The sequence below is a fragment of the Mesocricetus auratus genome, unplaced genomic scaffold (genome assembly GCF_017639785.1).
Source record: "Mesocricetus auratus isolate SY011 unplaced genomic scaffold, BCM_Maur_2.0 Super-Scaffold_100066, whole genome shotgun sequence".
Taxonomy (NCBI): Eukaryota; Metazoa; Chordata; class Mammalia; order Rodentia; family Cricetidae; genus Mesocricetus; species Mesocricetus auratus.
In genome coordinates, this window is record NW_024429235.1 from 2,093,334 (window position 1) to 2,116,340 (window position 23,007).

At 43.0% G+C, this 23,007-nt stretch overlaps 2 protein-coding genes across 6 annotated transcripts in view; both read left to right on the top strand.

Moving 5' to 3' along the window:
- Chd8 (chromodomain helicase DNA binding protein 8) overlaps positions 1–2,165 on the top strand; it is a 65,294-nt gene extending 63,129 nt beyond the window's left edge. For all 5 annotated transcript variants that reach the window (XM_040736686.1, XM_040736682.1, XM_040736685.1 and 2 more), the window contains one exon: positions 1,190–2,165. In XM_040736686.1, the coding sequence (XP_040592620.1) occupies positions 1,190–1,744 (555 nt within the window). In that variant the 3' untranslated portion in view covers positions 1,745–2,165. The remainder of the gene's footprint in view (positions 1–1,189) is intronic.
- Positions 2,166–2,893: 728 nt separating this feature from the next.
- Supt16h (SPT16 homolog, facilitates chromatin remodeling subunit) overlaps positions 2,894–23,007 on the top strand; it is a 32,548-nt gene continuing 12,434 nt past the window's right edge. The window contains exons 1-11 of the mRNA XM_005087015.4: positions 2,894–3,223; positions 15,610–15,702; positions 16,973–17,143; positions 17,762–17,914; positions 18,353–18,499; positions 18,634–18,785; positions 19,789–19,961; positions 20,357–20,447; positions 21,618–21,691; positions 21,817–21,929; positions 22,902–22,967. Coding sequence (XP_005087072.1) covers positions 3,158–3,223; positions 15,610–15,702; positions 16,973–17,143; positions 17,762–17,914; positions 18,353–18,499; positions 18,634–18,785; positions 19,789–19,961; positions 20,357–20,447; positions 21,618–21,691; positions 21,817–21,929; positions 22,902–22,967 — 1,299 coding nt within the window. The 5' untranslated portion in view covers positions 2,894–3,157. The remainder of the gene's footprint in view (positions 3,224–15,609; positions 15,703–16,972; positions 17,144–17,761; positions 17,915–18,352; positions 18,500–18,633; positions 18,786–19,788; positions 19,962–20,356; positions 20,448–21,617; positions 21,692–21,816; positions 21,930–22,901; positions 22,968–23,007) is intronic.

Genomic DNA, 23,007 nt, shown 5'->3' on the forward strand with positions numbered 1-23,007 from the left:
GACATATGCTGCCTTGCCAGGTCCAGTTCTTAGTTCTACAGTTCTTACCCTCAGTGATTCTAATGCTACGTTATCACTAAGGCCTGCAGGAGTCTAGGAATTATTGTAACTATATTTTGAAAGTTCATGCTATAAGTGTAAATGTGTGCTTTTCTCGGTCAAAAAGGTGTATTCCATGTTTGGATTTTAAGCCTTGAAATGTCCAGAGACATGGGTACCAAATGTATGTGCTTAATGCCAGTTCATCCCTTATGGTGGTGGGCCAATAGCAAAACAAAGGTCCAAAGTAGTAGGTTCCAGTCTTACTGAATGTAATCCAATTAAAATATCTATGGGAGGGCATTTAAAATTAAGCAGATACAAAATTTATTTTGGCTGTATAGGTTTATTTGTGTGTGCTTTCTGCTCTCCTCTCCTTTTGCTTTTGAGATGGAGTCTCACTCAGTAGCCCAGGCTAGCTTAGACATAACTGTATTCCAAGTATCCTTGAGCTCTTGGCAATTCCGCCTTGCCCTCCAAAGGGCATGAGCCACCACACACAAAGATAATGCGTTTTTAATCAACGAGGAAAATGTATTAAATTGGTGAAGGTTTCCCATAACCATCTTGGATCTCGGACTTAGGGTAACTGTTAATGTCTACGTAGTTTTGCTGCACTTCACATAAGCTACTGTCCGTCTCCACTCCAGTACATTTTTTGTGCATGTACTACTTTATTCACTCTTACTCAGACCCCTTGCTAGCAAAGCAAAAACCATTTGTGAAATGGCTCCCTGTGGTAAAGGCATGATGTCATGTGAAGGGGGACAAACCTGAGTTCACATAGCTATCAGTATCAAATTATTGCTGTCACCCTCAATATCAGAATGCTTCACCAGTTAAGTGCAGCAATTCCTTCCCCCATTACCACCAGTCAAGCCAAATCTAAGCTAGGACACGCTAGGTTTCTGGGTCAAGTCCTATCTTCCCATGACTCCCAACCGCCATCACCCTCCCTTTTTTTTTCTAAGTCAGGGTTTATCTGTGTAGACCCATGTGTCCTGGCACTCACTCTGTAGCCCAGGCTGGCCTTGAACTCACAGAGATCTGACTGCCTCTGCCTCCCGAGTGCTGGGATTAAAGGTGTGCACCACCACTGCCCAGCTTAGTCCCCAATGTTTTATTGTTTTCTTTTGTTCCTACCCCACAGGGTCACTATGCTGAAACTGCATTCAACCGGGTTTTACCAGGGCCTATTGCACCAGAGAACAGCAAGAAGCGTGTCCGCAGGACACGACCAGACCTTGCTAAGATGATGGCCCTGATGCACGGTGGAAGCACGGGGCCCCTGTCTCTGCATAGCACCTTCCAGCACAGCAGTAGCAACCTCCAGCCTGTGCCGTCTCTGGGCCACAGCAGTGCCGCCTCTGCGCCTTTGCCTTTCATGCCGTTTGTGATGGGTGGTGCAGCAGCGTCCCCTCATGTAGACTCCAGCACCATGCTCCACCACCACCACCACCCCCACCCCCACCACCACCACCATCACCATCCAGGCTTAAGAACCACTGGCTACCCTTCTTCACCAGCTACCGCCACCTCTGGCACTGCCTTGCGGTTACCAACGCTGCAACACGAGGACGAGGACGAAGAGGAGGAGGAGGATGACTTATCTCAGGGCTATGATAGCTCAGAAAGGGACTTCTCACTCATCGATGATCCTATGATGCCAGCCAACTCAGACTCCAGTGATGACGCTGATGACTGAAGCCCCGGCATAGTCCCCGTTGCTGGGTGGCTGCTGGATTCTCTTCCTCTGGCCCTTGGACTTTGGAAATGTGGGAGGGGCAGGGAACAATATGGGGAAACCCAAGACTTAAGGAGGTGAAAAGAAAAAGAAAAAAACTTGTACCCGATTGCTCCAATTTTGAGAGGATTGGGTGGGCAGGGGAACTCCTAAAAAAGAATAATAATAATAAATGACCACTTCCTCATTTCTGGGGAAGCAAAGGAGCCTAGAGCAGCTGGTGTGCTCGCCCCTCCCCAGACACCTCCATTAACCACAGACTATGTAGCGCTGGCCCTAGCCTCTGGCAGAGCCTGTTCCTGGCCAAACTGTGGCTACAGCTGGAAGGTCAGGAACTGTTACCTTCCTTCCCCTTGGCATTAATAAATTTAAGTTAATCCTTTTCCATTCTTCCCATGTTCTGTTTGCTCACACACAGTGTAAGTACTAATTTAAACACCACTGTCTTACAGTTCAGTAGTTACCACGAATAGGGACGTCATTTGTACCCCTCCGAAGGTGGATTTGCTAACGCTAGGGAAATGATCCAAGGTAAAGAGGTAAATGTTCTGAGTTGGGCGCCACATTCAAGGATGACAATGAATTTCAAGAATCACTTTTTTTTTTTTTAAGTAGCTGAAACCACCATGCCTGGGGAAAGCCAGGGAATGATGTTGCTTTTCATGCAATACAGCAAAGGTACAGGCTGACAAGAAAGGGTGCTGTCTTAACTTGGGTCTCCAGGGGACTGGCAAAAAGTAGAGTTCGGAGCCCCTAAAAACCGTTTGTTTCCTTCCATCCGACCAGTCCGTCTCTTGAAAGAAGCCTGAGTATTTATCTTCCTACACCGCTCTCCACGTAGCGTGTTCGCGAAGGTGGGCTCCGAGCCTCTGGTTTGCGGTGTTTGGGATTAGAGCGCCTTCCCCTAGTCCGCTCTCAGCCCTGCCCCAGGGCAGACGACTGCGCTCCCTGGCGCCCGGCGGGCGGCACGCGGGTCCCGCTCTTTCTGCTTCGCTCCCGCCTCCGCCCGCCGCCCCGAGAGCCGGGAGCGCGGAGAGTGGAGTGGGCGGGTCACGTGACGCCAGCCCCTGGCGGCGGGAGACGTTCCGGGCCCGGCCGACCCGGCTCCACGGCGCTGTGCGTTCTGCTGACTTCTCCACTTTGGCGGCTCTCCCTGCCACCCTTCCGCCCTACCGAGCTAGGATTGTTGTGTTGTGTTGTGTTTTGTTTTTTTTAAAAAGTCTTCGACGCGATTGGGACCCGGAAGCGGAAGGGGACATCGTGCGGTCGGTACTTCCGGGTCACAGAGAGTGCGGGATTCCGGGCCGAGCGCGGGTGGCAGAACTGGGACCTCGCGTGATTCTCGGATCCCGACGGGAAGCGGCGTCCAGGGCCATGGCTGTGACTCTGGACAAAGACGCGTACTACCGGCGAGTTAAGAGACTGTACAGTAACTGGCGGGTAAGGAGCCCGGCGGCCCCGGGAGCCCCACATCCCATAATAGCCTGCTTCCCGGCGCCCTTTTCCCCTCCGCCAGGGATCCCCGCTCCGCCGCGCGCCCGCCCGGCAGCGTCCCGCTCGCCGCGCCTGCGGGGTTCCGCGCGCGCCTGGCCCGCCCCGCAGCCGCACCACTCCGCCCGGGTCCCGCCAGAATCCCCGTCTGCGGGAAGGAGGGGCGCCAGGGGTGCGCTGGAGCTCGGGGCGCCCTCCGCTTGTGGGCCTCTGCCGGAGTTAGAAATGGTGCTCCCGCGCTCCGCCGCCCCACGTTAGGCCTGCGTGGGAAATAGACCCAAGCGCTGGAGATAGATGTGCGGGCTCTCAGAATAAGGATAAGACTGATGGGATGCCTCGCACCCGGTTTCCCTTCTCGGCAGCATAGCCGGGGCACGTGTTCAGGAAAAGGCTCTGGAAGTTGCAGGGCTTCATCAAAGATGGGGCAGTTTTCCTGTTTTATAATCGCTCGTAATGAAAGACTTCCTATTTCTGGCCGGTGACTTGTTAATATAGGTTTGGTTGGTTTCCTGCTGTGATACTGTCTGGACAGTCTTAACATAGGTCTGGGCTGTGAACCTTGTGAGGGAGGAAAAATATAACCGATAAAAAGAGACCCGAAAATGCCCCGATAAAGTATCAACTCTGGTTTCAGCTTTGTGAACTATTGTACTGTTTGGTCCTCTGCAATCTGAGCTCATGCCTATAATCCCATAATTTTGGAGACTGAGGCAGGAAAGTCACCAGTTTCAGGCCAGCCTGTGCTTTGTAAAAGTGAGACTGTATAAGTTAGCTAGTCGCTAAGTAAATAAAATTGGTCATCTGGTATTGATTGTTACCTGTCTCTCATCTGAAAAATGTCTGTCTTTTAAGCAAGATGCATTACATACTGAAAATAAAAATTCTCTGTCGGTTTATCAAAAGCCACACTAGGTAAATGGTCTCTATCACAAAATTATATTTGATCAAAAATGATTTTGTTCCTGAGGCTTGGTCCCACCACCTCGAGCTTCCTTATTATAGCAAGCACCATTCAGCTACATCCCCATGTTAATGGTTATTTCATCCTAGTATGCTATGCTGATAATCAGAAGCACTTGTTTCTACTGCCAACCCTGAGATCACATAGTTGTTTTTAGTTTGTTTTTTATGCATGTGGGACTTTTGCCTTCATGTATATTGTGCACCCCGAGCATGCATTGCCCGAAGAGGGCAGCAGATACCCTGGACCTGAAGTTCCAGAAGGTTATTTGCTGCTGTGTGGGTCCCTGTGAACCCTGGTCCTCTGGAAAAGGAACCGGTGCTATTAACAAATTTTGCATGTCTCCAGCCCCTGGGGAAAAAAATACACTATTGATGCTTTCTGTAGTTCAAGTTCATGAAGGTATTTCATTTTGGGGTTATTATACAAATAACGTTTTTGTTTGTTGTTTTGTCTTTCGAGACAGGCTGGCCTTGAACTCACCTGCCTCTACCTCCGAAGTGCTGGGATTAAAGGCATGCACCACCAAAGCCTGGTTTAGGGAATAATTTTTAAAATAATGTTCAAAGTAGATGTGATGCTTTTTTTGTTTTGTTGTTTTTTTCCCCTCTCAGATATTTTCGGTTCAAAGTAAGTTGAATCTACATTTTAACTTATGGATATAGAAGGCTGACTCTGATGTCATTTTGAAGATCAGAAAGTGGGCTCTGCCAGAGATTAGGGGTATAGTTCAGTGGCATAGGATGTTTGCCTAATGTATGGGGTCCTAGGTTGGACCCTCAACACCACGAAGTTTTCTAAAAAAGAAACAGGAAATTTTCATATGCCTAGACTTTGCTACTCTTACTATTTAAAAAAAAATAGAAAGTGTAAGGGCATGCATGCCACTGCCTACATGTAAAGGTCAAGGATAACTTTGTAGAATTGTTTCTCCTCACCCACCTTTATCTGGGTCCTGGGGATCAAACTCAGTTTGCCAGGCTTGCACAGCCAGCACCTTTGTCTTCTGGACAGTCTCATAGTTCTTAAGACATTTGAATCTAGTTCAGTCTTACCTTTTCTATTTCTAATATTAGAGCTGTTACGAGTAAATTACGTTTGTAGTACCTGGCTTGTTTTTGCTTTAGAAAATCCTAGGTTGCTTGTCCTGTGGCTTTTCTGTTTACTGGGTACATATTCAAAGATTTCAAGCTATTCATTGTTGTGATTGTTTTTAATCATTAACATGATTTATACTGACTATGGGAGATGGGCAAAAATCCTTCCTGGATTTCTGACTATTTTGAGGAGTAAGGGACACTGTTCAAGCATCTACTAATAATTTGAGAATTATTTTATGAATGGATCTTGACTCCCCTTGTCTGCCTTTCGTCTTGAAGAATTAGATGAAGTTCCAGAATTGTAGCTGTTTCAAAAGAAGTACTAATGCAGTGCATTTGTTCTTGTAGTTATCTGCTAGCTGTCATGTTTGGGGTAGTGGGTAGCTGTGGCCCTAAAGCTCACTGTAAGGAGAGTGGACCCGCCATATTATCACATCTTCTGTTGCTGTCTGGCTTTTGCTGATATTTCATTATGGCTTTTTTTTCTAGCTTTTCTCCAAAAGTAGTTAGCTATTTTCAAGGTTTGAGAAGGTTTGGGGGCTGGGGTAGAGGGCGGTGTAGAAAGTTCCTGAATTCCAGCAAAGGACTGAGTTACACTCATTTATCTCCTTTTTTTTTCCATGTTTGTTTTCTGTTAGGCTCTGTGGCCTGGCAGTATAAGAAAACAATAAACCAGCCAGGAGGTGGTAGCACATGCCATTAATCCCAGTACTCAGGAGGCTGATGGGCATATCTCTGTATGTTCAAGGCCAGCCTGGTCTACAAAGCAAGCTCCAAGACAGCCAGAAACCCTGGTAATGGGGGGTGGGGGTAGAAACCTGTCAGAGATCCACCATGTGCCTTGCCCTCCCAGACTGCTGGGATTAAAGCACCACTCCTGGTAACGAACAGGTTTCTATGAGTCTTTTATTCTGGAATTCTCAAAATTCTGTTTTATTCATTTCCTTTTTAAGCCTTGCTCCCTTTTCACGCTGTTCCTTGGGTCTGTTGAATCATAGGATGTTACAGTGCTGGGTTACTTCTTTCTTTAGTCCTTGTTTTTGTTGTTTTACTTTTGTGTTTATGGATGGGTTTTGTGTGTGTATATCTGTCTGTGCATGTGCCTGGTGAATATATGCAGTGCCCATGGTGGCCAGAAGAGGCGTCAGATGTTCTGGAACCTGAGTTGCAGACTGTAAGCTATCTGTGGGTTCTAGGCACCAAACCGGGGTCCTCTCCAAGAGCAACAAACGCTCTTTTTGGCAGGAGAGGTGGGTAAAAGCTAATGGTTTTATTGTCTTCATGACAAGATCAGCCTAGAACTGGATCGCTTGCCCTTTCTGTCTCCTCCCAGTTCAGAATGCTTGCATCTCTTACTGGCCAGTATTCGCTTAGAGCTGCAGTTGGGCTCAGCACAGTCTTCTTTCTAGTTTGAGCCTGTTTGAGGAAAATCGGGCTTAGTCTGTCCACCGTGGCCACTCCCGTTCCCTGTCTTAACACTGCTTTCCCTGGGCATCAGAGAATCCTTGTCCTTCTTGTACTGTATCTTTCTGTGGGGCTGGCGCTTGTGTCGTTTCTTGCAGAAAGTCTAGCAGGTCTTAGGGATGTTCATCATGTTGTGTGAGTAGTATTGGCACAGAAAGTGCAGCCACCAGTAAGCCATCTCTCCTGGCCCCTTGTTTTTGTTTTGAGAACATTTTACCCAAAGTTTTTAAAGAAGGGTAGTAGGGTGTAAATTTCTCAAGTCTTTTCGTGTCTTTAAAATGTGTTATTTTATGTGATAGATAGCTTTCTACCACTCTAAAAACAAGTTGAGGTAACTTATGAGGCTCATTTGGGGGCTCGTGTTTTCAGAGCTTTCATTCCATTGTTACTGGGTCCCACTCCTTTTGGCGTATGACAAGTGAGTGTACAACACATGACCAAAGAAACCTCTCATCTCAGCACCCTGAAAATGAAGACAGAGGGAGGATCGAGGTTACAGTATCTACTTCAAGGGCACCCTTATCTAACTTCCTTCCAGATCCACCTCCCAAAGTGTCGTGGGAAGCAGATCAAGCCTTTGGCGTGGAATTTGGAGGAAGATTTCATTATTTAAACTGGAGTATTGTTTTGGATTTTTTATTTTACGTGTATATTTGAGTGTCTGCATGTGTATTGTATATCACTTGCATGCCTCCTGGTACCCACAGAAGAGAGGGTCAGATCTTTTGTACCTAAAATGTAAATGGTTGTGAGCCATCTCTCCAGCCCACCTTGGGTTAATTAAACAATTCAGTGGTGTTGCTCAGTGGGTAAGAGCCTTCACTGAATAAGACTGACAACCTGAATTCAATCCCCAGATCTTAACCATGGAAGGAGAGAATGAACTCTGAAAAGTTGTCCTATTAGCTCTACAAATTACCAAGTCACACATTACTCCTGTGCACAATATAATTATGGGACCAGTGAGACAGCTTGATGAGGCACTCACTGCAAGCCTAGCAACCTGAGCTCAGTCCCCAGAAGCCATACAGTTGGAAGAGAAGCAACGCCACAAATGGTTTTCTGACCTCCACATGTGCTCTGTGGCTTGCACATATCATGCACACAAAGCACAGAAATTAAAATTTTTAATGGAGACTTTGTCCTGGGGTACTACTATGACTTACTCAAAGCTATCCTAGATTGGCCACAATTTGGCATTTTGTCAAGGTTGAGTTGATTCCACACCAATCCCAACTGAAAGTCCTACGGCTAGTCAGGACCTGAAGAAAATGATTCAAAGTGTTCAAAGTGGCAGCTTCAAAACACGCTGTTGAGGACGCTGCAGAATGTTTTGGTGACTACTGAAATGTGGGTATGGTGGTTTTATGCTGGAGAGATCATGATGGTGTTGGAAGTAATATTTGAAGTTCTTCCAGTCTTTACCATTGATATTTGATTTATTATTTGAATATTCTTGGAGCATATCTGTCCAAAGGAAAAGAATTTAATAGATAAAATTCATAGGTTGAACAGGGTGTGTAGTGGGTCACAACGTTAATCCCCAGTATTTAGGAGAGGCAGATTTCTATGAGTTCCAGAGCTGCATAGTGAACTTTCTTTTCTAAAGGTTGAAAATCATTTTCTGCTCAGGGTATTTTTGAGACCGGTTGTCTCTGTGTAACAACCCTTTCTGTCCTGGAACTCTCTTTGTAGACCAGGTTGGCCTTGAACTCACAGAGCTTGGGATTAAAGGCGAGCTCCACCACCTCCCAGCCCTGCTCAGGTTTTAAGATACCATTTTGTCACTCTTGAGGCTTTCGGTGTTACTTTTGGGCAAAGCCTGGTATGCAGTTCTGAAGTTTCATAATAGTGTGTGTTGCATGGGTCCCTTTTCCTTTGCATTGGTTTGTGGGCCTTTCCACGACAAGTCCATGTCCTGTGATGCTGAAATGTGAGTTCCTTTCCCGTTACTGTTTTCCTGCTTGATATCCCTCCCTGTCCAGAGTTAAAACTGGCCTTTTGAAATTTTTCTTTTTGTCTTCTAATCTTTCTTTTTCCATCTTTCAACGAGCTGCTTTTTACTTGTGCTGTTTATTTCTAACAGCGCTTGTCCTTATTTATAACTCATGTGCTTATTAAAGCCTCCTGTACTTACAACAGCCTGTCAGTCTTGGACTACAAAGCAGTGTTGTTCAAAGAGTGGAGCTGAAAGTCGAATCAGTCAGTCACATTGTAGCTTTTGATGAGATGCAGCAAGCCACTTACATGGCTTTACGTGTTTGTGGTGATACAAAATCTGCTGGGTGGCAGTGACCAACAGATTTAATCCCAGCACTTGGGAGACAGAGTTCAAGGCCAGTCTGGTTTACAGAGACAGCCAGGGCTACACAAAGAAACCCTGTCTCAAAAAGCATACATACATGCATAAATAAACTTATATGATCTCATAAGTCCTATGAAGTGTAGTGTATGCAACAATGTTTAGAAGAAGACACTCGATAGTTAGTGATAATGTCACTGTGCACTTGTACTATTTTTAACATTGTTTTGGTGTCTTGGGTCAGGACAGGGACTCCTGGAACTCCCAGCCATCCTCCTGCCTCTGTCTCCCGGAGTAGTGGGGTTATATAAGTATGCAATACTCCCACCCAGCTAGTATACTTCTTTTAGAAGCTCACTGGGGCCTGGAGAGGCAGTTCAGCCCTGGTTGCTTTTCATAGAGCCCAGGTTGGCTTGCCAACACCTACTTGTCAGCTTTCAACCAACTGCAAGTCAAGTTCCAAGGGATCCATTGCCTTCTTCTGGCCTTCATGGGCACCAGATACAAACATTGTGTGCAAACATAGAAACAAGCAAAGTATCCATACATTAGAAAAAAATCTCAGAGGCATGGTGTTCCACACCTGTGATCACAAGTCTTGGGAAGTGGAAACAGGATTGGGTGTTCAAAGACATCCTTGGTCACACAGAAAAGTTTGAGGTCACCTTGAACCGCATGAGATCCCATCTAGAAGGGGGGGCAGGAAAAAAACTCATTGTAAAAATGGTTCATGTGCCTTACGTTATTTGTGTGGATGTTTTGCCTGCGTGTATGCCTATGTGCTATATATATACCTGGTGTCTAAGGAGACCAGAAAGGAGCATTGGCTCCCCCACAGCTAGGGTTACAGACAGTTGAGTGCTGGGAATTGAAGCATTTCCTCTGGAAAAGCAAGCACTACCCATCACTGAGCCATCTCTCCAGCTCCACCACACTTCTTTTTGGGTTTTGGAAACAGCGTTACTCTGTATAGCCCTGACTGTCCTGGAACTCACTCTGTAAATTAGGCTGGCCCTGAACTCAAAAAATCCATCTGCCTCTGCCTCCCAAGTGCTAGGAGTAAAGGCATGTGCCACCACACTCTTAACAAGAGTCTGTGTTCAGGGTTTGACTTGTACCATCTATAGACTATCTAGCTTGGGGAGAACATACTGTTCATAAAACAGTGCTATCACTTGTGCTCATTTTTTCATATTTGGTGCTTGTTTCTTATCGGTTGTACCCGTTTTATTTCTTTCTCTTATGGGGTCCTTTAATGAAAGATTTTCAGCTCTATATTCTTTGCTTCCTATGAAGTTTGAGTTGGAGTCTGTCTCGTCACATTAACAATAAGGGGTCTAGAGAGATGGCTGAGTGAATAGGAGCACTGGCTGTTCTTCCAGAGGACCCAGGTTCGATTCCCAGCATCCCTGTGGCAGCTCACGCCTGTAAACTCCAGTTCCAGGGACATACTCACATAGACACCATGCAGTCAAAACGCCAATGTACCTAAAATAAAATTCAGTTTAAAAAAATCAGGCACTAAGACTGTATGAAGGGGTCCGCTCATCTGGAAAGGGTAGATTCACTATGTTTATTCCATGAAAAAAAAAAAAAAACTACCAGGTGTCGGTATTTAATGTTTTGGGTTTTTTTCTGGAGTCAGTAAGAATGTTCAAAGTTGAGGGTTTATTTTGACTCATCTTATTTGTAAGTATTATTATCTAGAATACAGAATTTGCATTTAACTTCCTGATAATTTAGAGTATCTCTTCTGCTGGATTTAGTGTCTGAGTTGAGCATTTCCAAGCACACTTAATGCTTCAATTGGTGGTTTCTAATGAAAATTAAATTATTCTGCAAAGGGATTAGATAAGGTCTTCTGAACATTGGAGATGTGTCTGAACCTTACCAGCCCTGCTCTTGTCTACAGGCCCCATCCCCCTCCTGTGGTACTTAGTGTCTCCTGGGATTCTGTGAGACCTCTTACCAATTTCTTCCCTGTGGAGTGCTTGTTTGTCACTTATTACAGGTGTCACTAAGCTCCGATTGCTCATTTACTACTGTTCTAAAAACTATTGAACTCTTTACTGTATATCAGTATAAGCAGAAAAATAAGTCGCTTGTCAAAAATAAAAATAATGTTAAGTGCTACTGTTAACTAATTGTAGCAAGTGTTAGGGATCAGCCCAAGCATATACATTCTTAATGTGACCAAGGTTAAAAGAAAACTGGAAACTATGTAACTTTACTCTGAGTTTGAATATTTGAAGTCATAGCATTTCCTCTTGAGCTGTACGGTTTTCAGAACCAGGCACACTGTATTTATTTTGTGTTGGTTATATATGATGGCTAATCTTGATAGCAGTAACATTACCTTTCTGGTTTGCACTGAGAGTTTTAGTTAAGATGGCTCAGAGGTTAAGAGCACTGACTGTTCTTTAGGGGTCCTGAGTTGAATTCCCAGCAACCACATGGTGGCTCACAACCATCTATAATGAGATCTGGTGCCTGATTCTGGCCTGCAGGCATACATGCAGATAGAACACTGTACACATAATAAAAAAGAACTATTTTAGACCCAGCAGTGGTGACACACACCTTTAATCCCAGCACAACTCTGAGTTCAAGGCCAGCCTGTTCTACACAGCAAGTTGCAGGACAGCCTCCAAAACAGAGAAACCATGTCTCGAAACCCCCCCTCAAAAAAAAAAAAAAAAAGGTAGCCTGATCTTAGGATAACTTGAAAGTACACAAACTGTTTCTCTAAATATAGAATACACCAGCAGCTTAATACCTATTACTTGGAATTGCCGAAATAAATTACTCAGGATGCTGAGGTAGAAGGAGCATAAATTCAAGGCCAATTTTAGTGACATAGTAAACCTTGCCTCAAAAGAAAATAAATCACCAATACTAATATCTGATAAAACGTGTCAGAGGGCGGACAGGGGGGGGGGACTTGTCAAAGACAAGTTTTTCTGGTTAAAAATCAGAAACCTCCTAATAAAGCTTCACCAATAAGTTTTTAGTAAAACTTAATATATGTGATTTTTATTAGATTTTAAGTTTGTTAGTCATCAGGAAAATGCACATTGATACCGTGTTAAAGTTAGAATGCTGTTATCAGAAATACTATATGTTAGCAACAATGGGAGGAACAGGAAGTCTCAGATACCGTTGATGGGAATGTAGATTAATGTGACCGTCCTGCAGAATGGTATCAAAGATCTGCCTTTTTTTTTTTTTTTTTTTTTTTTTTTGGTTTTTCGGGACAGGGTTTCTCTGTGGCTTTGGAGGCTGTCCTGGAACTCGCTCTGTAGACCAGGCTGGCCTCGAACTCACAGAGATCCGCCTGCCTCTGCCTCCCGAGTGCTGGGATTAAAGGCATGCGCCACCAACGCCTGGCAAGATCTGCCTTATGATACTGCTGTCCTTCCTCCCTGTAGATGTCTAAAGGAAATTAGAGTTGTAAGCCAAGGAGATACTGCACTCATGACTGTTCAAAACAGCCAAAATGAGAAATCAGCCTACCTGTCTTATCTGGGGGTGAGTGCATTAGAGAAGTGTGCTGCATAAACACACTTTATGTGTGGAGTGTACTCGAGCACAGAGAATCAGCTCGGTGTGGCAGCATACATCTGTGGCACTCCGTTGCTAGAGGCGGGAAGCTGGTAAATTCAAGTCTGGCTTGAGATATACAACAGGAGAAATTAGAGGGCTAACTAGAGAGATGTCCCAATGATTAAGATTGCTTGCTGCTATTTCAGAGAACTTGAGTTTGGTATCCAGCACACACATCAGGCAGTTTACAACTATCTGCAACTAGCTCCAGGATATCTAAATGTTTTAAAAATAAAATAATTAAATTTGCCACGGAAATATTTTATTTCACATTATGGTAAGTGAAATAAGCAAAACACAGATAACATACTGCACATCCTCTCACGGGGAGGCTTAAAGCTCCACCTGAATGATAAATTGTGGTGATTTGTTCAGAAACACAGAGGGATAAGGACAAAGGGAGGATGGGCAGCAGGTACCGAAACACAGAAGGAACCCTGTCTGGTGCCCTGCAACACGGTGGCGTGTCAGAATACCTGCTTATATTTAAGAAGATATAAAGAGAGGAGACTGTGGCTCTGTGGAGAAGCCACAATTGCCGTTCTTCTTTATTGTGAAGCTTTCCAAGAGTGCCTAGGAGTCAGAAGAGTCCTGCGTCTCAGTGTCAAGTACAGAGCTCTAAGAGGTATGATGTGCTGAACAAGAGTTAAGTGGGACTCTCCGGATATCATACATAAAGATGGTTTCACAGTGGGGGTGAAAAGACGGCTCCATGGTTGAGAGAGATGGCTCCTCTCACAGAAGACCGGGTTCAGTTCCTAACACAGCATAGCAGCCCCAGCAGCCTGCAACTCCAGTTCAGGGAATGTGACATCCTCCTTCATGGACACCTGGTCACACCTGGTTCATGTACATAGAGTCAGTCAGTCACACACACACACTCATAAAATAAATCTTTTAAAAAACATTTCAGAGTAAATCACATCTAAATGTAAGAACCAAAATTAATTGAGGAAACTTTTACATTTGAAACTTACTCGTATTTTTATTTGAGGGGCAAGATAGTGTGCATGTGTGGACAGTTTGTGGGCACCAAGCACACACATAAAATAAATCTAAAAAGAAAATATTATACCCTTGTAATTTAGTAACTTTATAAATTGTGAGAAAGTCTAAATAGGCCTTTCTCCCCAAAAAAGGTACAGTTACAAGATACATATCATGGCTACAAAGGAAAATGAAATCAACAATAAGATAGTAATGTATACTAATAAAGAACAAACTGATACAGTTACCGGGAAGTGCTCTGGTGGCTCCTAAAGTTAGAGGTAGAGTTTCCATATGACCAAGCAGTGCCTCTCCTAACACCTACCCAAGATAGCTATATGCAAACAAAATCTTGTACACACGTGGTTGTGGTAGCGTTATTCATAATAGCTCAAAAGTGGAAACAGTATGCAGGATGGCTGAGCAGGTAAAGACACTTGCTGCACTAGCCTGGAGATCTGAGTTCAGTCCCTGAATGGAACAGTGGACCTGAAAGTTGTCCTATTTCCACATGCGGCCCATGTACACTCCAGCCCACACTTGTCACACACACTAACTAAAAATCCTAAAACGGGGATTAGCCAAATGTTAGAACAACTGCTGGTTGGTTAAGTAAAGTATATCCACACAGTGAAATAATATGGCTCTGTTCAGTAAGTGCTTTCTGTGCAAGCATGAGATGCAAGTTCAGATCCTTAGCACCCAGGTGTGTGTCTGTGTTCCAGCGCTGGGAATGGAGAGTTGAGATAGAAACCCCTGTAGCTCATGGCCAGCTAGCCTGGCTGAATCAGTGAGCTCTCGGTTAGGAGACAGCATGCCTCAAAGAACAAGGTTGCACACTTGGGAGGCAGAAGTAGAAGGGTATCTAAGTTTGAGACCAGCCTAGTCCACCAAATTCCAGGGCACGCAGGACTATGTAGTGAGACCATGTCTTTAAAACAAAGATTGAGAGCAGTTGAAGAAGACACCCAACATCTCAACCTCTGGCTTCCACATGTGCCCATACATGCAGTGAAATATTGATAAAAATAAAACACAAATGAATCGTGGACGCATGGAGAGATGACTCAGCAGGTAAGAGCACTGACAGCTTTTTCAGAGGACCCAGGTTCAATTCCCAGCACCCACATGGTGGCTAACAACTGTCTGTAACTCCAAGATCTGGCACCCTCACACATACTTGCAGGCAAATAAAATAAAAATAAATTAAAAAAAAAAGAAGAATGTTAAGTGAGAGAGATCACACCCACTACATACTAACAATAGTGCTATATGAAATGTCCAAAATAGGCAAATCATTAGAAAGCATTAGTAATTTCCAAAAATTGGAGAGGAAGCAAAGAAGTGGAAATGATTGCTTTAAGTAAAAGATTTCTTTTGAAGAAGATGGAAGTGCTCTGTAGTTTGGTGGTGGTGGCGTTAACATGTCTGACTGTGTTAAGATGGCACTGTACTGACAATGGGTGGCTTTTATTGCGTGTGAATGTGTCTTAAAGCTGACTTTTTAAAAAGAGGTAGCTTAACAGTTATGTTATTATCAAGCAAGCATACATGTCAGATTCCCTACTGTTAGGAAAAATTGTACCCTAGGCAGATACTGAAATCTGTCTTTCTGTAACTGGTGAGTAAAAAATTAAAAAGGCTCTGGGAAGATGTGCTTTTTCTGCAGGCATGAGGACCTGACTTCAAATCCTCAGCACCCATATAAAAAGGTCAACATAGATGCACCTGCCTTTAACTTCAGTATTGGGGGACAGAGACAGGTGGATACCTGACCGACCTAGACAAACAGCTAATTTCTGGTTTAAGAGAGACCCTGTTTCAAAGCAATAAGACAGAGCAATAGAAGACACCCCATACCCTTCTCTGGCATCCCAGAGGACAACCACAAATAAAGTAATTTACGCTCTCTTTTCAGAAAGGAGAAGATGAATATGCCAGTATTGACGCCATTGTTGTATCAGTGGGAGTTGATGAAGAAATTGTGTATGCCAAGTCAACTGCCTTACAGGTAAGAGGCTTACAGTGTTCAGTTCCTAGGTCTAGTACATAGCTCAGTCGTAAAAGGTGCTTAATATTCGGGAGGCTCTGTTCTTGATCTCAGTCATAGTCAACTAGTCCCTCACCCGTGTGTTCTTGATCTCAGTCATAGTCCACTAGTCCCTCACCCGTGTGTTCTTGATCTCAGTCATAGTCAACTAGTCCCTCACCTGTGTGTACTTGATCTCAGTCATAGTCAACTAGTCCCTCACCTGTGTGTTCTTGATCTCAGTCATAGTCAACTAGTCCCTCACCTGTGTTGAGGTTCTCAGCGGTAGTCACAGTAGATGCAGAATGTCTTCATTACATAAATTTCCATTGACTTGAACACAGTAGAATCAAAGGATAAAAGGAGAATGTAGATCAACTGTATTTAATTGCATAGAACAAAAATTCCTAAGTAACTTGGTTAAACAAAGTATTTTCTTTATACAATTTTCAGGAACCCAGGCCTTTTCCAGTTTCCTGCTATTCCATTTTGCTCATGATATGAAGTAGCTGCTAGAACTAAGCAGAAATACAAAAAGAAGAAAACTAGCAACCTTTGTGTTTTAAAATGGCTTACCTGAGGTCTTAACATAATACATGTACTTACCTTTTATTGGCCAAGATATGATCTTGTAGTCAGCCATACATAACTGGCAGAAAGGGTCTTGCTGTGCACTCTGCCCAGGTTTTAAATACCAAGTCTTTTTCAGCATGAAGAAAGACAGGAATGGTTGTAGGCAGCTGCAGTCTCGGAAGTTAAATGCTCATGTTACTAGAGGCATGCCTGTCTCTAATGCTGTGTGTTTCTGTTCTGAGCAGTGACGGGTATTTCCCCTAAGCATAAGCTTTCTTGAGCTTAGCATTCACTAGACACCCTTCATTGCTAGCAAAAAGTAAATAAAGCACAAATTGTCCAAGTGATTTGATGTTTTTTGCTGTATTCGGTTTGTTTTTCGAGACAGGGTTTTTCTGTGGAGCCCTGGTTGTCCTGGAACTAGCTCTGTAGACCAAGCTGGCCTTGAACTCACAGCAGTCCTCCTGCTTCCGCCTCCCAATGATTTGATGATTTTAACAATGAACTATTTTAAGCTATAAAAGCAGATGGAATCATATCAAACCCTGATCCAGGTTGTTATATTTGTGTACACGTTGAAACTATTCCATCCCCGATTTTAAAGTTACCACAGATAAACTTAATTTATTCATAATATGTTTATCCATAATACTTTTGTTACTGTTGTTTTTTTCCATAGACATGGCTCTTTGGTTATGAACTAACTGATACAATCATGGTCTTCTGTGATGACAAAATCATCTTCATGGCCAGCAAAAAGAAGGTGGAGTTTTTGAAACAGATTGCCAATACTAAAGGCAATGAGAATGCTAACGGAGCCCCTGCCATAACCCTGCTCATCAGAGAGAAGGTTAGGACCAATGAATGTCGTTACAAATATGGGATAGAATGTTAAGCTTTGGGCATAAGTGTCTTGGGGACTTTTAAAATGCATGGAAAGAAGGCCAACCATGGTGGAACACACCTTTAATCCCAACACTTGGGAGACAAGAGACAGGCAGGTCTTTCAGCAAACTAAAAATGAGGAAAGTTGTAACTGTAATCACAGAGCTGTGTCTTCAGTTGGATATGGAGAAAAGAGCTCTCTGGAACTGTCCGCTTGGCAGCAATGGAATGAGCTCTGCAGTCTGCGCAGTACAACTTAAGATTGACTGTTTTTGAGGATGCTTTTGTTTCCATTGCCGTAACTAATTAGAGCTTGTAACCTAAAAATATTTAAGAAATCTTAGACGTACTCATTTCTCAGAATTTTCTTTGTTTTGAGTTTTTGGCCTTTTTCTAAAGCAAGACAATAGTCCTATGAAAATACCTAAAGAAAATGTCTGTCAGCATTGGGTATGTGGTAATCTGCTCTGAAGAAATGGGTGGGGCTCAGAGAACTCATCCTTTCCATGGTTTTGCTTATTACTAGGTAGAAAATAGAAGTCTAATTCTTCAACTAACATTTCCTTTCCTGTGGCATTGATAGAATGAAAGTAATAAGAGCAGCTTTGACAAAATGATTGAAGCCATTAAAGAAAGCAAGAATGGAAAGAAAATTGGAGTGTTCAGCAAAGACAAGTTCCCTGGAGAGTTCATGAAGAGCTGGAGTGACTGTCTCAACAAGGAGGGCTTTGACAAAGTAAGGGTTCTTCGGGGAGCAACACATTGAGAGGGAGACAGGAGGTGGAGTGGGTTCCCTCATAGTGGAGGATTTTCACTTGGGTAAACCCATGCCTATTCACGTTTCTGTCTTCTGTGTCCTTTGGCTAAGTGATGTTCCAGTTTAACTTTCATAGAAAATAAGGCACTCAGAGATAGTACAGCCACATTAGTAACTCACGTTAGCTTGCTGAGAAAAATGTCTTATCTAAAACTATTTTGGGGTCATCTTGTCTCTGCCTTTCTTCCTTTAGCATTTCCAATCATCTCTAGAAGGATAAGCTTATATTTTAAATAGTACATTAGCTTAATGTCTCATAGAATACAGGAAAAGACTGAACATTCTGAATAGACAGCACTACTGGTGACTGTGTTTAGCACCTGTGTTTGCATTAGAGATTCATCCCTTTGCCTCCAGGTAGATATCAGTGCTGTTGTAGCATACACCATTGCTGTAAAGGAGGATGGTGAGCTCAACCTGATGAAGAAAGCAGCCGGCATCACCTCTGAGGTCTTCAACAAATTCTTCAAGGAAAGAGTAATGGAAATAGTGGATGCAGATGAGGTAATGAACAGAACTGTCTGTGTAGACGCCACATATCAGCATGCGTATGCTCTGCCTTCAGATGGCACGTTAAACACCATGCACCTTTGTGTACCGCCCTCCAGTGAGTGTTACTATATTTCTGCATACTCTAGAAAGTTCGCCATAGCAAATTGGCTGAGTCTGTGGAAAAGGCCATCGAAGAGAAAAAGTACCTAGCTGGAGCAGACCCTTCTACCGTGGAAATGTGTTACCCTCCTATAATTCAGAGTGGTGGCAACTATAACCTCAAATTCAGTGTGGTGAGGTAAGTATGAAAACTTCATAATATAATGACCAGAGAGCATGGTAACCTGGAAAAGTCAAAAGAAACAGAATAACTGATATGATTTATATATAATCCTAGAATGTGTGTGTGTGTGTGTGTGTGTGTGTGTGTGTGTGTGTGTGTGTGTGTGTGCATATACGTACTTCATTTCTTCTTACATAAGCATTGTTTTGTTCAGATTATTAAATATGCTAGAAAGGGGGCTGGAGGAGAGTTCAGTAGTTAGGAGCATGTATTGCTGCTCTTATCATGGGGAACACAGTTGAAATACCACCACCCACACCAGACCGTTCACAGACAACTGTATCGGCTCCAAGCGTCCAGCCTCCCTTCTCCTGGCCTACTGGCACATACATAAAACTAAAATGTTTTTAAATGCTAGAAAAGTCAAATGTGGCAAATGTCTTTCATTCTAGCCCTTGAGAAGCTGAGGCAAAAGGCAAGTAGATCTCTGTATTCAAGATCAGCCAGAATTACAGAGAGAGACCATTGTGGGTAGTTCTAGAAAATGCAAAATAAACTGAAAGAAATTAAAAGGTTAGGTATACCATCGGGTGACTTCTTTTTTAATTTTAAGATATAAGGGGACTTGCTGGGGCTGTAACTCAGTGATAGAACACTGGCTTAGGGTGTCCAAAGGCCTGAAATTTGAACCCCAACACAACCAAACACAGACATATGCAGAGACAAAATTATAACTCACAGTTCATGGAGGACCAGAATGTAAGTAACTTCCCAATGCCCATAACTAGCTCTATCTTTCCATTTTTATTATGCAGTTATCACCTCCCTGAATTTTTATCCTAAAAGATTTGATCACTAATCTTTACTTTAGAACTATAAATGGTATGTTTAAGGGTGGGGGGAGTTTACATCTTTATTCCATTGGAGTTTGGGACGTATCAAGGACAAGCAGTCATTGTGGATGATGTGATACTTTGCTGGATTTGGTGATAAAATACTTTCTTTCTTTGGTCTCTAGTGATAAAAATCATATGCATTTTGGGGCCATTACTTGTGCCATGGGCATTCGCTTCAAATCTTACTGCTCCAACCTTGTTCGCACCTTGATGGTCGATCCTACTCAGGAAGTTCAAGAAAATTACAACTTTTTACTCCAACTGCAAGAGGAGTTGCTAAAGGAATTAAGACATGGTAAGATTCCAAGAAAAAGTGGTTTTGGAGGTCCTGATATTGGTGTTTCATGGTCACCCTGGATCTGTGATTCTGAGTAATGTTTTTAGGGACTGGGGGTGTAGCTTGGTAGTAGAGAGCACTTGCCTAGCCTGTGTGAGACCCTGGATTTCATCCCTAGCACAGCCAAAAGAGACCCACTTCAGTCCCCAGTGCCACAAGAAACAAATGAGTATATGCTTCCATTTTTTAAAAATTCAGATTCCTAATTCCTATCATGGCAGATACTCCTCCTTTCGAACTTTGAGAAACTCTACTTTAAGGGACTTAGTAGGTAAAAACAGCTTTATTAAGTGATGTCCTTTTGCTGTCTTCCTCTGAAAAATTCTTAAGTGTCTCTTTTTTGTCTTACTTAGGTGTGAAGATATGCGATGTGTATAACTCTGTCATGGATGTGGTTAAGAAGCAAAAGCCAGAGCTGCAGAACAAAGTTACGAAAAACCTAGGGTGTGTTGCGGCGTGTGTTGCGTCTCTTGACTCGTTTCATGACTGGCAGTCAGTCTGGATGCTTAGACTGATTCACCAGTATTGGGGAGTGTTCCATTTTTGTGGTTTGAGAAGGGTTTCCTGCAACAACTCAGGCTGATCTTCCCTGTAGAGCCCACAGACCTTCCCGCCAGCCTGAGTTACACAAAACTTTTCAAGTACTGGAATTACAGGCATGTGCAGTCACAACTGCCTCAACAGCATTTTTGTTTTTCTTTTTTTTCACTAACAAGTTTATATATGCAAGAAAATGTTAACCAGAGAGAGGAAACAATTAATGACTCTAGGATATCCTACTGTATTTATTTTGAACTCAATACAGTGTTTATCAAAAAGTGTATCTGACCATTGAACAATTAATCAGAAATGCTAGGTAAAATGCTACAGAGAGCTTGTAGGGAACCAGTCCTAGGTACTCTCGTCACTGTGGTTTCTTCCTGAGCTTATAACAAGTCCTGTTATTTTTGCTAACAATATTCTACTGAAAAGCCACCTCTCAGTTCAGTCTCTCTATATTATTTATAGAAAAACTCCCAATTTGACTTCATGGTATATTAAATTTAAATTTGACTTTGAAAGTGTATGTTAATATTAGAACTCTATAAATGTTTCATGAAGTGATTGGGGAACTTTTGAGAATGTGTTTCCCATTTATGTGCTGTGGAGAATATGGGTATGTGGAGGAGAATGCGGGTGCGTGTGGCGGTCAGAGGACAAATCTGAAGCAGTTCTTTACTCTGCTGAGGATGCTCTCACCCAATGAGCCTTCTCACAGGGCCTGGGGATTATTTTTTAATATGGGATTATATAACGTTTAGAAGCCTAAAACTGTCTTCTTTGTTTTTTTGTTTCTTTGCTTTCTTTTTTGCTTTGTTTTGTTAGACAAGGCCTCAGTCTGTAGCCCATGGTGATCTTGAAACCATGGTAATGCTCCTACCCCAGCTTCCTGAGTGCTAGTTCTGGCTCTGAGCCATGATCCCCACGCACTTATTTTTTGCTGCTTCCTTTACTAATAGATCATCAAGGGCAAATCACTTCCACATGTTGGCCTGCTTAATCTGGAAGTTGGAAACACATTTGAGCCATATTACTAATGTTTTAACCTGCTGTTATATTTCTCTTTGTTTTCAGATTTGGGATGGGAATTGAATTCCGTGAAGGCTCTCTAGTAATCAATAGTAAAAATCAGTACAAGTTAAAGAAAGGTAATTTTTATGTGCATGCAATAAGAAAAATTTTTGAGTGATTCCCTGTCATTCCTTTTCTGTATAAATCTTTGTTTTCTGCACCCTTCTGTAACCACTGACTGGTGGCCATTTTATTATTTTAGGAATGGTTTTCAGCATCAACCTGGGATTTTCAGACCTGACCAACAAAGAAGGGAAAAAACCGGAGGAGAAAACCTATGCCCTGTTCATTGGTGACACCGTGCTTGTAGATGAGGTGTGCTACCTCTTCAACTTTCAGTGTTCACGGACTGGGCTTTGAAGTCTGCTGTGGACTCTGGTGTCTCTGTCTTTGTTAGTGGTTGCTAACTGGAGAAGTTCACTACCTAGACCTAGTAGAATGGTTAAGAGTAAAGACTGGCCCAGGCACAGGAGTGCTTTAAATCAGAGGCTAGCTCTGATATTGGAACTTTCTCTTCTCATGTTCCTTTTATGTGGGTATATGACTCTGAATGTTTGCATACATGTGTGTGCAAATGTACACACAAGAGACTAGAAAGGGACATTGGGTGTCCTTTGGGGCAATGTTTCTCCCTGAATCTAGTTTTGGTGGAGAGGCTTAGTAACGACAATTCCCTGGAATCTTCCTGTCTCACTCAGAACTGGGGTTACAGATATACATGACCATGCCCAACCTTTTTATAGGTTCCTTGTTAGCAAGCACTCTCTTCTCATGGCTAGCCATATCCTCGACCCCAGAATTGGTTTTTTGTTTTGTTTTCAGGTGTATGTAATTGTATGGAGGCCAGAAGCCTTTGAACCCCTGGAGCCAGAGTTGCAAGCAGTAGTGGTTTGCCTAGTATATGTGCTGGGAACTGAGCTCAGGTCTTGCCTGTGCAATAGCAATATGCACTCTTAGCCACTGAGCCATCTTTCCAACTCCAGAATTGCTTCTTAGTGATGATAAATTGTTCCATTGCTCATACTAGAAGCTGAGAACCTGTGTGTATTGTCAGTCTTTGGATCTTTATAGTATCTCTATTTAAAAAGGCAGTTTATTATTCTCATATTCAAATAAAAAGACAAAAAAAAAAAAAAGATGCTACAGAGCTAGGTAAAGCCAGATTTCAAATAAACCATTGCTCAAATTATAGATTCTCAAGTTCATGATATTTATGCCCAGCTCTGTGGCAAGTTAAAATCAAGTGTTCACTTTAAGTTGGAGGTCTAAACTCTCCTTTTGTTCTAGGATGGCCCAGCCACTGTTCTTACTTCTGTGAAAAAGAAAGTAAAGAATGTGGGGATTTTCCTAAAGGTAAGAAAGCTCTAAGTGGTTTTTAGAAGACTCTGAGTAC